Source organism: Aricia agestis, chromosome 11, assembly GCF_905147365.1.
Source record: "Aricia agestis chromosome 11, ilAriAges1.1, whole genome shotgun sequence".
Lineage (NCBI taxonomy): Eukaryota > Metazoa > Arthropoda > Insecta > Lepidoptera > Lycaenidae > Aricia > Aricia agestis.
Genome location: NC_056416.1, coordinates 14396210 through 14412735, shown reverse-complemented (window position 1 = coordinate 14412735; position 16526 = coordinate 14396210). Strand labels below are relative to the sequence as shown.

General features: G+C 40.3%; 1 protein-coding gene across 1 annotated transcript in view; it reads left to right on the top strand.

Annotated features, from left to right (window-relative positions):
- LOC121731489 (dolichyl-diphosphooligosaccharide--protein glycosyltransferase 48 kDa subunit-like) overlaps positions 1 to 16017 on the top strand; it is a 36707-nt gene extending 20690 nt beyond the window's left edge. The window contains exons 10-14 of the mRNA XM_042120920.1: positions 4657 to 4783; positions 4887 to 5405; positions 5604 to 5744; positions 6232 to 6419; positions 13375 to 16017. Of these exons, the coding sequence (XP_041976854.1) occupies positions 4657 to 4783; positions 4887 to 5405; positions 5604 to 5744; positions 6232 to 6419; positions 13375 to 13485 (1086 nt within the window). The 3' untranslated portion in view covers positions 13486 to 16017. The remainder of the gene's footprint in view (positions 1 to 4656; positions 4784 to 4886; positions 5406 to 5603; positions 5745 to 6231; positions 6420 to 13374) is intronic.
- The last annotated feature ends 509 nt before the right edge of the window (positions 16018 to 16526 follow it).

Genomic DNA, 16526 nt, shown 5'->3' with positions numbered 1-16526 from the left:
TGCGCGGCGATTAGGCCGCGCGCCCGCTGCAGTAACGGGCCTGCGACCGGCGACATTGATAGCGCGTGAAGTCATACGCGACGTGTGCGCGACGATGACTGCACGCACCGCGCCGTGCCACCGGGACCGATAAACCGAACGAGGTGGACCAACCCAAATCAGTGGAACAAAGAATTTCTGTGACGAACGACTTGTGGTGCGATAAGATAGTACTAAAGTGAATTACCTTAATGCGCCAACAATTTTAAAGTCTGAAGGTGCAATAACTGGATTTGTGCAAGTGATGTGCAATTGTTAAGATGGGCAATAAATCGGAGCTCGCCACCCCCGAGAATACGGACGAGGAGAGCGGGGAGGCCTTCACTGACGGCGACTTCGGCGACTCCGAAGACGACACCACCGTCGTCGAACGCAGCCCGGACTCCAAGCTGCCCGTCGTAGAGACCGTCAACGGCGAAATTGTGGACGATGCCAAAGAAAAGCTAGCGAATGGACACGCGGATTCGGAGAGCAGCGAGGGTGAGAAGGTGGAGGTGGACGGACGGCGGGACTCACACTGCAGCACCAGCTCCATAGTGGGAATCCTCGGGGATCAACAAAACCATGTATGTAACCATGTACCTCAATATCCACGTACGTTGAAAACATATTGCAGTCTTAAGCTAATGATTCCTGATCCCTCTCCATAAAATTTCAGCTTCCAAGTTCCAACTTTTAAGTTCCATTCCGCTATGCGAAATTGCACTTTACTATCCTGAGTTTTGAATTGTGTAAAGTTGAAACTGCTTATTGTATTTTAGTTAAACTTCAAACTGAAATACAATAAACAGTATGGCCAGGGTCATTGAGAACAGTCGTCGGCATTAACTAATACATAATGCCAATAAAAGTCGTGCCTTGCCTTCGATATTTAGGCATAACATTTTTGTTGATTTCGTCATTGGCATTTAACTTATGAGTTGCGACTTTTGTTAGAGGTTGAATCACTGTGTAAACTTATCGCCTTTCCATTATTTCCAAAACGAGAATATTCGTTCGTGCTACATGTGGTTTTAAATTTTAAAGAATTGTGAGAAACAGAATACTTCAAAGGTAAACAAATGACCATGGGTACATAAAAGAAATTGCGATAGATAAGATAGCAATGTAGTCGTGTTCAATGAGTAATAAGTAATAACGATACTTAGCGGTCTAAGACTAGGACATAAACAGTACTTACTCAAGATATTATACAAATTATTATATGAGAATTGAGATCAAGAATCAAGCGCGGCTGCCTAGATCAAGGTCACAACTTATATTTCGTTAGGTAAAAGAATCCTAAATAGAACTGCTATATTTAATGCCTCCGGCCTTAGCCTTAGGCAATAAACAGCTAAATGCCTCAACATAAGTCCTGCATGTTATTGATTTTATTGACACGAATCTGTCACCTTATAATATAGAGTCGAAAATTGTTAGGGTCATAACTTAACTTACTGCAACCTTCTGACTTTATACCTTTTGAGTCGTGATTTGTTTCAAATGCTAAGGTAAAGCGACAGGTAAGACTGTATCTTAAAAGAGCATTAATGAAGTAACCCACTGGGTTAATTACACACTTTACTAATGATCACCGCATGACGTTACTGAACAGGAGTGCGAACTAGCAGACTAGTCTTTGCCTTTTGATAAACGTTGCCCATAAGTTTTTACTAGTGCATAGTTGTATACTGTTCTTTCCTGATAGTAATGATGGAATGAAGCCAGGGATGATACATAAGATAGAGTCGCGCAGCCGCACCTGCAGGTGGCCAAAAATGTTATTACTCTCAATTAAAATAAGTGACCTACTCTACATTTAGTAACAATGTAAAGAAAATGTTGATGATTGTTACTAGGGGGAATATTGTATCTGCGGATATCAACAGGGGAATTCCTGCAATCTCCTATGCGATTTGCTCTTCTGTTGACTGTGAGTCACCTACAAGTTCTGCATAATGAACGTTCCACAATCAAAAAAGTCCTAAACTTTCGAGGCCAATTTTAAGGAAAGTAGCAAATAATATTTTGCTACTTTCCTTAAAATTGGAAAGTTTACTTGTGTGTTGGATACGGGATGGAGTTGCCAGCAGTTACGAATTTAGCATATAGGATACACAAGGATATTCAAAGATTGAAAAAGACAGAAATTGATTATATTCCGCAGAACCTCAAGATATTATTAGACTATGACACCTATACGAATCGGTGGACAATCTTATCTCATACATACGTGTTTACACTCGTTTTAGAAGGACATCCTATTATCTGAGGCTAGTGTTTGTTTTACTCGTGTGCGGTGATGTTAGAACGACTCATTAAAGCTGGCTATTTACAACAATGGGTTGAGGATTTGTCATGCGAAGGCTGAGGAATGATATTCGTTTGGCGAGTGTCAGGCTGTCGTCACGCGTTACATAAGTCCGGCGGTGCTAATCACGTTAGCGGATGACGTAGGGCTTCACTCTTTGCACCTGCGTTTTGAAGATTCATAGACAAGAGCTGGGTGTGAACACATGTGTAGACTCTTCTGAGTTCTGCTACGGCTACTTATGCCCTGGTGACACTTGTAATAATTCGGTGTGAGTGTGATATCTATGCAGTGTCAGTGTAAGTGACATCGATGTAGTGTTAGCGCAAGTGTAAGTGTGGTGACACCTGTCATGGCCTTGGTGCTGGAAGCGTCATCACCGGAGCTCGTGCTTCGCGCCGCAGCGACGTTGTTGTTTCTCTATGTAAGTTCGATTTGGAGGTCTTATCTACTGTCAGTTGTCACGTAGTTGACGAGTTATTGTGATGTCTCTACTAACATTTGTGTTTGTGTTTGTTTTAGGTTAATCAACTCCTGTAAATATGTTATTTTGTTTTGTAACCGTACACGTCTTGTTACTTCACCAGACCTTCGCTACATAGAGCAAAGTCCTTTAAGCCACTCTGACATTGGCAACTCACCGAGGCGGCCATTTTTAAAAGAAGAAGAAGAAGAAGCTTTCATGGTTATAGAGATTAGGATCATGAAAGCTCCTAAATACAGACCCCATACAAACAAAACATTGAATTTATCTCAGTTCGTGTTTTTGGATGGGCTCTACTTTTAGTGCACTCTTTCTTGTCTAGAGCCTACATATAATTATACATATTATTTATGGAAACATGGAACAAAAACTTGGTTTTGTTGAGACTAGAGAGTCATTTTTGGAAATCTGAAAATTCCGCATTTACATAAATATTCAAATCAGTGGGAAAATGTGACAATTGATGCTAGCGCTCCATTTTCACATAATTTAGTATTATTATCTAGCTGCAGTTTTTCACTGAGTTCATTTTGGAAGAGGAGCACTATAATGTTAGGTAAATTAAATACGTACTCAGTATTCGTCCTCTATTAGAAATAAGTTCAATCGCAAAGCGTTACGTTCACTTGTAAGGCGGAAGTGGTGTAACGTTGAACGCACCTAAAGTTAATTGTCCGAATTATACGGCGCTTGCGCAAATACTTACCCAACACCAACACGCCAGTTATTAAACGTTCTGATAATATGGTACGTCATAGTTAAGTACTTAAACTGCAAATTACAAATGATGATTTTAGGCAGGCGTTTACTCGTTTCTATTCAACGGCGTTTTTGATTGGTTGCTGTTTTTGCCTCAGCCAAGACAATTTTAAATCTGCATGTTTCTATCCGCAATTCAAGTACCTCTTTAGCTGACGTAGATGTGCGAATCTAATATGCAGGAACTTAATCTGACCTGACCCACTGATCTGAAACGTAAGTCGATGCGGCATCAAGTGCACGGCCCAGTGCAGCCTTGAGATGCGGAGTCACCCAGATTCCGGTAATAAGATCGCGGCCTTCGCCCCTCGGTCAGGGACTCCTCTCGCGAAACACCTGGCAGGTATACAGGTCCCCCGCAACCACTCAAGGTAGTAATATGACGAGCGCTCAATTGACTTCATCGCTATTGAGTGTGAGTAATTATTATAATTAGTACTATTGTGTAACGGATTTTGGGCAGATGTACAGCCGCCTACTGCCGTCCGCCGTCCGGTCAGACTCCCTGCAGTCACACCCAGTATGCTAGTGCGGTTCTATGTGAATACCACTTCGATCCCCCTGCTAAGAGCCGGTTGGTCCTATAGTAGCGATAAAAGTTAGACCAAGTCCCACAATGTTTTATATCGCGTGGCAGGTAAATAACAACAATTTATGTATGATTAATCATGTATTGTGTTTTGTTATCACGGCGCTCGGCGACTTATCAGCTTATAATGGTATTTCTGTCAGGTCAATCCTAGTGCGTTTATATTGTGAAATACAATTAATGTATTCTGAATGCAGATGTACTTTAAATTGCTATTATAGCTAAAATTATTATTTTTATGGATGGGTGTGATGAATGAAATTATCACAACATAGATCTACTTGAGCGCCTTCACATTACGTCGCAAGCAGTGCGGCAGCCACGCGACTTCTATACAAAAGAGAGTCGCGCGGCTGCAGCGCTGCTGCTGCAGTGCTTGCGACGTAATGTGAAGGCAGCCTTATCTCGCTTAAACGTTTCTATGTTTCTAACTTTGTATTAATTAGTTTAGACACATTCAACCATACTTACAGTTCGTTTGTGATGTTTCAGGCGGAGCAGCGTCTGGCGGCGCGGCGCGCGGCGCGGGCGGAGGCCCGCGAGATCCGCATGCGGGAGCTGGAGCGACAGCAGCGCGAGCAGGAGGACCACGCCGACAAGGCCTACGACATGTACGCAGGTGAGTCGGGTCTCCTCCACATCAGGTACTAGCAGCCAGCAGGCCTCCACTGTCTTATGTGTGTTACGTTACGTGAAAGTAACATGATGTCGTCGTGTTGCAGAGACAGTAGGCAGACGGGCGGGCGGACGGCTCGCGGCGCTCAGCCCCGCCGCGCACTCCCCGCGCCGCGCCTCGGAGGACTCTGACGATGTGCTCGGCGTCAAGGACCTCCGACACGAGCTGAAGGAGGTGGAGGAGAAGTTCCGCAAGGCGATGATCCTCACCGCGCAGCTGGACAACGACAAGGCGGCGCTCGGCTACCGGCTCGAGCTGCTGGCCGACCGTCTGGAGGAGCTGCACGAGGAGCACGCGCAGCTGCAGCGCGAGCACCGCGACCGCTGCTCCGCGCACGAGCGCCTGCGCCGCGAGCACGAGGCGCTGGAGCGGGAGCTGGCGCGCGCGCGGGACGCCGTGCGGGCGCGTGACTCCGCCGCCGCCGCCGCCGGGTTCGCCTTCGTGGACGCCGCCGCCGCGCCCGATGCGCCCGCGTCCGGCGAGTCGCACGGCTCCGTGCCGCCGCTCGCGCTCGTCTCGCACGCCTCCGAGCGCCTGCTCGACGACGCCGGCGAGGGCACGCTAGGTAATACACTATATAGTATATAGTATTTTTGAAATCCTTTATGAATAAGTCTATGCAGTAAGAACACAGCTCCAGAATTTTAAACCTTCGTTAAGGAAAAGTGACACGAAAAAAGTATTATAATTTATAAGTAACAGACACAATTATTATGAAAGTAAGTGCATATTTTTCATATGAAAAACATTTCAACATTTGTAGATGTCCGATTACAAAACTTGGTAAGCTCGAAGCAGGCGCTGGAGGGCGAGGTGCGGAAACTGAAGCTGCAGTTGAACGACGAGCGCGCGGCGCGGCAGAACGGCGCCGCCTCACATCACGACCGCGAGCATGAGAGCGAGCGTACGTATAATAACCGCTTGACTATCGAAAAAAATCGCTTCAGACAGACTTTATAATATTATACTAAATCTAGAAGACGACTGCATCTCTATTGCGCCAAAATTTAATTATCGCGCGGAAACTGCACATTTTTCCGGGATAAAAGTATCCTATAATATCCTTTCCCGTGACTCCAAGTAATTCCATACCAAATTTGAACAAAATCGGTTCAGCGGTTTGGGCGTGAACAGACAGACAGAAAGACATACTGATGTTTCTCTCTAATCCATCCATCTCTTTGGTTTCTTGTGTAAACAATGTGCATTTGTTACATACAATGGTTATAGCATATGTATGCACTAATTACTATACTTGCACGTGCAAAATCTCCATTAAACAGTCCACTTCGTACTAGAGTTTACACAATGAGCGTTACGTACACAATCATGTTTCACATCTCCTTTGAATATTGTGTACCAATTTTGCTAAGCTACCCTTATGTTTTCAGTGGAGACACTCCGCAAGGCGGTATCTGAGGCGAAGGGTCGGGCGGCGCGCGCGGAGGCGGAGGCGGCGCTGCAGGCGGCGGCGGTGGCGCGACTCGAGGCGCAGGTGGGCCGCCTGCGCGCGCAACACGTGCAGCAGGACGAGAACGAGGAGCAACTCAAACAGGAGCGACGACGGCTGCAGAGAGAGGTGAGTGCGAGCGTGCGCGTATACGTGAACGTGCGTGTATGTACGTACGCATATACGTACAAGCACATTTATGCTTACAGACAGATAGGTAAACGTCCGAATGTATTGGGCTGTTTATCTATCTATAAAGATGTGATTTATTTTTCGCAGGATTATTTTGGGCATAATATATGGACATTTTGCCTATCTATGGAGATTGGAGTCCCTAGATAGGCAATTAATATTATGTGTATAAGTCCCTAGTGGGGACTCATACACATAACGACTAACTATTGAAAATATTTACAAAACTTATTCACTAACAGATAATAAATTTTTTGCCATCTATGTATTTTTTTTATTAGTAAGTTTATATTGTGTATTTTATCCTATATGTACAGTACAAACACGTTAAAAAATTCTCCTGTGGATGTATTAAAAGATACAAAAACCATTTAGTTTTTGTATGCTTGGCTTTTTGTTTTACCAGGGTAAAAATATCGACACTTTAACTGAGATTGTACTGTACTAGTATTTAATTATTTTTCAGGAGGTTCAGGAAGTAGTAGACTTTTGGGCGGAAATCAATAACGGTGACAGCTAACGGTACAGTGACTGTGTGACCCCGCCCTGTTACTGTGACCCGCCGACTGTACAGACGCGATAACTTTCCCACTACATATATGATACATAATTTGGCTGAGTTACGTCTTGACATAATGGGCCGGTCTTGGTCAGATAACGGCTAACATTGACCTGACATAACCCGACCAAATAGCATAGGTCCATCTGCCTGTGAATCAATTTCTCTGATGTGCAAGAAAACCTTCACGTGTACAGTGTACCACCAGTACTTTTATGTCAAAAGCAAAGGCTATTTGTACTCTACTTTATACAGGGTGCAATTTAACCTTCCTGCCAAATTTGGATATATTGATCCTTGTTAAAAATAAAAATACACGTATTTCTTCTTTTATAATCACTCAGTACTAAAATTTTGAGAAATAGCCTCTGAAAGTTATCCTACCAAACACCACAAAATATGGACACATGCGCGGCCCGGCCCCGCCCTTCCATTGACATTCTTGCAGTGACGGATTAAGACTACTTGATGCCCTAAGCAATCCATGCCTGTGGGTCCCCCTATCCGTATCTCAACTAGAATCGGTTTTTGAACCTTTACTCTTCTGGTGCCCCCTCAGACGTGATGCCCTAGGCAATTGCTTAATTTGATTAAGGGCTAATCCGTCACTGTATTCTTGTTATTATCATAAGTTGCGAATTTTCCCTTCATACCACAGAATATATAATAGTACAAGTACTTCATACTTTGACGAACTTAGGACCGTCAAATGTAAAAATCGTAGACAGGTATGTTTAGAATAAAATTAATTGATACACATCAAAAGAATCGAAAATTACAACTTTTTAATTACGACAAATAAGCACTTTAGAAATTTATAATAAATCTAAACCACATCCTTTGCATTTAGGCGTATTTAAAAATTCAATTAACTTATGTACACAGTACAACTAATTAAAAAATAAAAATCAAAACAACCCACCTCTAAATCTTATTTACTTCCACCTTGTCTACACTTAGCATAGTTCAAACGAGTTCAAACTGCAATCCGTTTTGCTCTAAGCAAAGTCTAGCGCGTTTTGAACATTGTCTTTAAAAGTTTGTTAAGCACAACTTTGTCACTTTTAACCTCGTCAGAGGCATGTCTTCGAGGCTGGCTAGGCGTGTGCAGGTGTTGCGAAGTGCGAACTGTCCATAATCCGAGTCTTTGATTGTCTCGCGATTTAGATTCAGGGTACAGCTGCTGCATTCGAGAATCATCAATCGGCTGTTACGAAGACGAGGAACGCTTTCTTGCTCGTACAGTCTCTGGGTTCCACGTAAACTTTCGCCACTCTAAATGTAGCACCTCCACCTATGCCTCCACATTTCATAACACTCGATCGTGGTTAGGGTACATTGTAACAGACACTAATTAAAGCGCGGGGGCCGGGGGCGCCGTGACAAACAAAATAATTACGAGTTAGCTATACAACTACACGCGTGATACTAAACGGTCGCCGGCTACCGGCGGGCGGCGGGCCTCCCGCCTCCCACCCCGCGCGTCACCCCCGCTTTACCCCTACGCATAACCGGTCTCGACTCTCGACTGGATATCTGTGCGGTGCGCCGTGCGATGTACTAGCTCGGTCGCAATATCGCAATTAGAGATGGGCGATGGGTAAATACCCAATCTACCCACCTGGGTATTTACCGGGTAGATTGGGTAAATACCCAAAAATGGTGGGTGGTATTTATAATTCAGCGTACGTTTTCACATATTTTTTTTAGTAAATCCTTAGTAAAACCTCCATTAAATAATGCAAATTTGGTCACTAGCCCGTAACTGTTCGAATAAGCCCCTTTAAGTCTTAAACTAATGTATGTTTGCAATACAAAACCATGTTTTTCATGAATTCCGGCCGCATGTCAAAGAGTAACGCTGTGTTTTTGAACTTTTTTCCTAAATTTTGGTTTTGTATGTGTGATATTAATATTCTTTAAAGTATACTGCCTTTTAATGGTGATAAAGTTTTGGGAATTGAGTAAATCGTCTTAGTGGACGCCTTCATCGTTAAGGGAAACACGCGTGCGAAATTTCAAAACATTCATCCCTCCTTTAGGCTAAACTTTGAAAAATTCTAAAATACATAGGTTCTCGTAATTCAATATTTGTTAGTAATTGTAGGCACTTAATACGAAATATTGTTGTGTAATTGTGTCTAAGAAATTATAAGGTTCCACTAACTAACCTTGAGCCTATGCTATTACAACCTCAAGGTATAAAACCTCTTTGAGGTAAGAATTTTGTGAAATACAATTATAGTGGATGCCTACTTTATTAGAGGAACACGTGTGCAAAATCTTGTCTCTTATATAACCAGTACACAATGTCACGATGACCCACTGCAGGCCACGCCATTGCCCGCCACGCCTGAAAATCGTCCGTCATCATACACCATTACTCCGTTTACACAATGGCGATAGCTAGTAGTGGGCCAGTATGGTCAATTGTGAAGAGGCACCTTTACAGTCTTGATACCTATATATTATGTACATGCAAATTAATGTATTATGTAAATGAGTACTGTTTTTGTATAAACGCAACTAATGATCAAATATAAAAAGTTCTTGGCCTGTGCGTTACTTAAAAGAAAAAATTTCCCTTTTAACCGTGGGAGAGCGATTCTTCGGTACGAATGGGTCGACTCCGAAAAAACCGGCGTGAAACAGCGCTTGCACTGTGTTTCCTTCAAAACGCAAAAGAGAATGCTGATCTTATGACATGTCCTCATGTCGTCCCACTCGACCCTTTATGATGAGGGCGGAAACCGCCAACCGGTATGGTTGGTTATGGTAACGAAGTTTGAGCGTCATGTCGGATATTCGGTTTTATCAGCGCTCAGTGCAAGTAGCTCCAGTGAGTGCTCCAGAGTTGGCTCCGGTCTTTACGCGTCTTTTTTGGCTCAACTATCCAACTCACATAGTTTCGGCTTCTTGAAAGACAGCTTTTTGAGAACCCGATACTTAAAAAATGTGACCGTTCCAATTCTTCCAACAGCAGATCAATCGCTATAACCTTCTCTAAGATGATGGAGTCCATCATCAGTAGCCCGCCCCTTCGACACTTGGACGCTCAGGGATTACTAAGGCTCGGCTCGGCTCTCTTGGCGTACCTAACTCATCGTTGGCTCAGGCGATTGAAACTATGGGTATTAGCTGTCAGTTTGGATATATACAATTTCACTATTATCCAAGATTCCATACATCCAAGAAATAATGCAAGAGGGTCACAAGTTTCTTAGCAGTCGTAATTGATGGTGAATGCTCTGATACTCTATCTGTTGACGCTGGTATCCCTCAGGGCTGTGTGCTATCTCCTACCCTATTCATACAGCATATCAATGACATGTTACAGACCAACGGCATTCATTTCTATGCAGATGATAGTACAGATAATGTGACTTCTCGCATATTTCTCGGGGTGGAATGGGGTAGACGTAACTCAGTCTAATTTAACCGCACCAAAACACAAGTCAGCGCGTTCACCACAAAAAAGTCACCAATGGTATATCCTCGTTTAAGGGAACCACTTTAACAATCTTCCCCAGCATGAAAATTGGCGTAAACATTTTACCAAAAATACTAAAAGAGCTACCAGAAAGTAGAATCAAATATCTCACACAAATCCGCGTGTATTTAAAAAAAAATTGTCCCCCCGCAATGTAAAGTAGAGATTATAATATTAATCCCCAAACCCGAAAAAGATCCATAGGATGAAAAATCTCACCGGCCTATAAGTCTTCTGCCAGTGCCCTCCAAGGTCTTAGAAATACTCTTCCTGAAACGCATGATGCCAGAAATCAGAGCGAGTACACTGTTACCCGATCACCAATTCGGTTTTCGCCAAGCGCATGGGACCGTGGAGCAGGTACACAGACTGGTAGAAGAAATTCAAAAACCTTTTGAAAGCAAATCTTACTATTTTTCTGGACATATCACAGGCCTTTGATCGATTATGGCATCTTGGACTGTTGTATAAAGTTCGTAAAAAGCCACCCTTAAACTTCTACCTCTTTATAAACGCATACCTCAGCAATAGATATTTCTATGTTGAGTACGGAGATAGTGTCACATGTCTCCATGAAATCGAAGCAGGAGTGCCACAAGGCAGTATATTGGGCCCTTATCTCTACCTTCTAAACACATTAGACCTTCCAAGTACTGATGAAGCTCTGACATATACATACGCAGATGACACAGCAATCCTCGCAGTAGACCAAACAGCCCATGGAGCATCGACAAAATTGCAAAGAACCTTAAACGAAATATCATAGTGGTTAAAAGATTGGAGGATAAAAGCCAACGAGAATAAATCTGTCCATGTAACTTTCACATTAAGACACGAAACATGTCCAGAAGTAGAACTTAATCGGATAAAAATACCACAGTCAAACGATGTTAGATACCTAGGAATTTATCTCGACAGGCGATTAACATGGAGAACACATATATGGAACAAAAGAAAGGCTTTAGACAAGCAGCTACGAAAGCTTTACTGGCTGATAATATAAACTTATTTTGTATAAAAGCATACTCAAACCCATCTGGACCTATGGGATGCAGTTGTGGGGCACAACCTCCACATCAAACACAGAAATTCTACAACGATTCCAATCTAAAACCCTGCGTTCAATAACTGGAGCCCCATATTATGTTACGAATAAAAACTCCCTTCAAAACTATTGTAAAAGGATAAAATGACATCCCAATATATTGGCAAAAAAATTGACAAAAACTCTACCAAACCAAACATTCAAAAGATTAAAAAGACGAGCCCCACAAAATCTTCTGTAAATAAAGATAAATAGTAAATATATAGACGCATCAATGGATGCGTCCCATACAAAGAAGAAATTCAAAACGACTAGTTCAATGTCTAGAAGTCAGATCGCTAGCAGAATGAGAAGTTAAAAAAATCAGAAGCAAATCAAAGCAAATCAGATTTTATATAAGATAGGACGTGTTATATGTATAAATAATAAAAAATTATACCTACATATTTTTTTATATAATTTCTTTAACCAGGTACTTATACATTGTCTATTTTAAAAGTAATTTTCAAGGGTCTTCTAATATTTTTTCTAATATATTTTTTTAATATTTTAAAGGTTTTTCAAATATTTTAAATTATTAATAAAATAATAGAATGTAAATAAAAAAAATCGGCCAAGTGCGAGTCGGACTCGCGCACGAAGGGTTCCGTACCATTATAGAGAAAAATTAGGACAAAATTTGTGTTTTTTGTATGGCAGCCCCTCTTAATTTTTTATTTTATATTAATATTATTATTAAATATTAAAGTTAACATCCATCTAAAGACTGTGTAAAAATTCAAGTACCTACATTTTGCTATTATTGATAAGATAGCAGAAAAGGCCAAAAAAAACACGTTCGTTGTATGGGAGCCCCCCTTAAATATTAATTTTATTTTGCTTTTAGTATTTGTTTTTATAGTGGCAACGGATATACACAATCTGTGAAAATTTCAACTCTCTAGCTATTACCGTTCTTGAGGTGGTTGTGACTTAAGTATTGAATTTTATCTACCCGCCCTTTTGGGTAGATACGGGTATTTACCGGGTACGTGAGGGTAAATACCGGGTAGATGGGTAAATACCCAGGTACGTGCCCATCTCTAATCGCAATTATTATTAACTTATGAAGTGACCATTGTGCATCGATTTGTTTTGGGATAAAATATGTTATTGTAAAAAAATTAACACCCATATTTTTTTTGGTTTAATGGACTCACCTAATGATACCTAAGCCCCAAAAAAAAATTGGCAGTTAGGTTTAATTGCACCCTGTATAACTTTTTCCTACACCATTCCACTTTCTTGTGCCATAATATTATATTTTGACAATCGAAAAAACTTATTTGTAGCTTATCATGAAAATACCTACAGGCAACTTTAGACTGGATTTTTTATTATTAAATCTTTTTGTTACATTACAGTTTTTACAACAACTTTATTGTTTGTCTAAGTTTTTCAGTGTTTGTCTTAACGCATGACTTGTAACACTAGTAAATTAAAAACTTAGAAATATATAATATTTATTATCTATGACCATAACAGATGAATAACGTATACTTAAACTCTCTCTTACGGCCAAGTAGTAAATAGAGCAAAACTTAAAGCACAGAAAATAAATATGCAGTGTTTTGAGATTTTAAAATAAAACTAATTTACTACTGCTCGTAAAATTGTATATAAAACTTTTGAGAAAAGCAAGCTACATATATCGCCTTCATAAAGGAGTGTTTATATTGAAAGGACGAGCATGTTGAATATGTTATAACTTAGAACATAATATTACGACATGTGTATGACATGACGCGTGGCGTTGCAGGCTCGGGAGGCGTTGAACCGCGTGGAGGAACTGGAGACGGAGAACAAACACCTCACCAAGCGGCTCGACAAGCTCAAAAACGCCAAGTCCGCGCTGCTCAAGGACCTGTGACCGTGCTGAGTGCTCGCGAGAGACGCGATGCTGCTGTCTCGCTCGCCGACCCGAAAGAGGCGCCAGACGCCGCTTCGTCCGCCGCCCCGAAAGAGACGACACGTAGCACCCGTCCCTTTCTAACGCGCGCGTGCGCCCTGCGTTATCAATGTAACTTGAAATTATTTGCGGTATCTCGATGTATGTTTATGTATTGACTTGATGGACTTGTATGAATTTTGTATGTGAATTATTCTTTGAACTAATTTCTGTAACGGATTTGCGACCGATGCATTTAAATGTCGCAATCTAAGGCTGTCGACGACGAATATCAAAGCCAATTTTATTAACAGCTTTTTCATTTTTATATCCAGAAAAGAGGGGGTTATATTAAATTTTACAATTACCCGAACTTCGTAGGCCTTTCAGAGGCCCTAATAATAACGGAGGTTTGCTGGCAATATATGTATGTATTTTTGATGATTTAATTGTTTGGAAACTCCACTCGGAGGCGTAAATGTATAAAGAAAGTATACGAATTATGTTGTTTTACGCTGGATGTAAAAATTTTGATACATTTACAAATGTGATTAATTTTATTAATGTATTTTAAGACTTTGTATAATATTAACCTATGTTCCACCGAATTCACTTTCTACAAATAATTGCATTTTATATTTTGAGGAATGTGTTTTATATTATTTTTAGTATTTCATGGTCGAGTACAAACTATGAGATACTGCTCCACATTGTTTTTCAATTAATAAAGCGTTAACTTGAATATTAACATCACCGCTGTCCATTAACTGACATACTCGGACTTCTAGAGCTCTGCACTGCGAGCCATAATATAAGGCCGGGCGTGGGTTCGAAGCTTCGTACATAAATGTAGATATTATTTTAATACTTTAACGATTATTTTAATGGTTTAAATAATTTATTTGGTTGTTCATATTGTATTATTGTAAAGTTATTGTATAGACTCATCACGACTTGCCGACAGCTTCGCACTAATCGTTCACTTGCCGCGTTGTATATATAATTTTCCGCTCTTGTATTTATATTTGGCTTAATTTTATTATGTGATGTCGATTAGATTATATTGGAAATTTTAAATGTATGTAAGCAATCGTATCAGTTAAACGTTTAGCAGTAAAGGAATGACTTTAACGAACACTCGACATTTGATATTTAAAAGGAATTGGTTTTTTTGTCAATACTTACTGCAATAAGTGTATATTCGTCCTTAAACTTTTTTGCGCTGCTTATCTTTAATAAGTTACTCCAAGTTCTGACTGTACTTGCATTAATTTAAATTGTAACTAGATTAGAAATTAGTTGCTCAAGCTGTTACTTATATATTATTGTCTATGTTTATTTTCTTTTGGAATTTCGAGGCTGCGAGCTAGTGATGCGACTAATGACTTTAATGTATTTTTGCTAAACATGTTGATTTTGTAGAAGTCTGAAATTTTCCGGAGAAAAATTCGTCCTGGTCATGTATTAGGGGTTGTAAATAATAATTATTTGATATGTATGTATGTAACTAGAAAAAACATTGACATCAAGCATTTATAAAATTGCCATTGTACTCGTAACTCCTAAGTAGTTATTGCATTTACTTCAAAGGAAATATGATCAAGTTACATGTTTGAATCTATATTTTGGTCATACAATGTCATTGCACCCACACAGTGGCAATTTGCTTGGTGTTTTAGAACATTAAAGGCTGAAGTGTGTAGCCACTAGTACATGTATAATATATTATTATCAGTTTATGAGTAATGTTATTGCCATTTTGATTTTATAAATGTACATTTCTCTAAGAAGTTACCACTGTGTCTTACAAATAGTTTTGAGATCGCTAATAGAAATTATTTTTATGGGGAGGAGTCTCTAACAATGAACATCTTACTGAGCCTCCATTCATTGTAAAAATGGCGGTGGAGGTCCAAAATTGTTTTGAGGCTCTTTTCTAGTCACGGATTTGTTCATCCATCATATGTTACAGTTGTTAATAGCTGTCATTATGTTATGTTTCCATGCTCATGCGCACTATAGCTTATACGTTCGGGCGAGGCACATCACACGATGCAAATTGCAATATATTTGATATTTATTTATGCCAAGCCAAAAGTAACAAGTAACTTGAAAATAAAGCTGTGACGTCACAAGCTATGTACACAAGATTACTGTGACGTGCATTCGAGCGACCTAATGATACTAGCAACCAAGTTAACTTAGGTACCCGAGTATACTTTGATCGTCTTAATACATACTTCTATTCATGTTGTGCAACGTCCGAGCGTATTACATTCGTCGTGCTGGGCTTAGACTTCGACGATAGTTGTTAGCGCGACGTACGTTCGCTAGAGTCGGTAACGTTCGACAGTAGTTACAGCCTCTTAATGTTGTAGATAGATAAATGTTTTGTACTACAGACGGGGAACGACATATGAGTATGATGCATCAACCGCAATCTGTTCACTCCAACCGGTACTAAAACAACTAATAAATATTATTGCCATTTACAAATAAAATAGAACAACAGAATGCTTTGTTTCATTTTCCTTCATAATTTGTCATGTATGTAATATGTATACCTATACCTCCTGGCTCCTGCCTTTTTCCTGCAGTTTTAATTACCTTACTTATTATGTAGTATCAATAGGCGTTGAGCCACCAAGCCACCAGGGTCAATAAGTACAGCTCAGATTTATGGGCAATATAAAATAAAACAAAACAGTGAACAATCATTGTAGGGTAAAACTCGACCATAATATTTTATGATTAATCTCAGAATACTTTTCCAGTTTATTTGTTGACTTGTAATAGGACTTAGGAGTTCTATTTATTATAGTCTGGCATAAAAGTGAAGAAATTAAAAAGTGGCAGCATCGTAGTGTCATCCCTTTTTTCTTAGATTGATTTGAAAGGGATGACACTACGAGTCTACGATGTTGCCACTTGTAGTGTAATATCATCCGGTTATGGTGTACAGTACTCCCAAATTAAGTAAATTATCCTGTAAATTGTAATGCATCAAAGGAAATAGAAGTAAA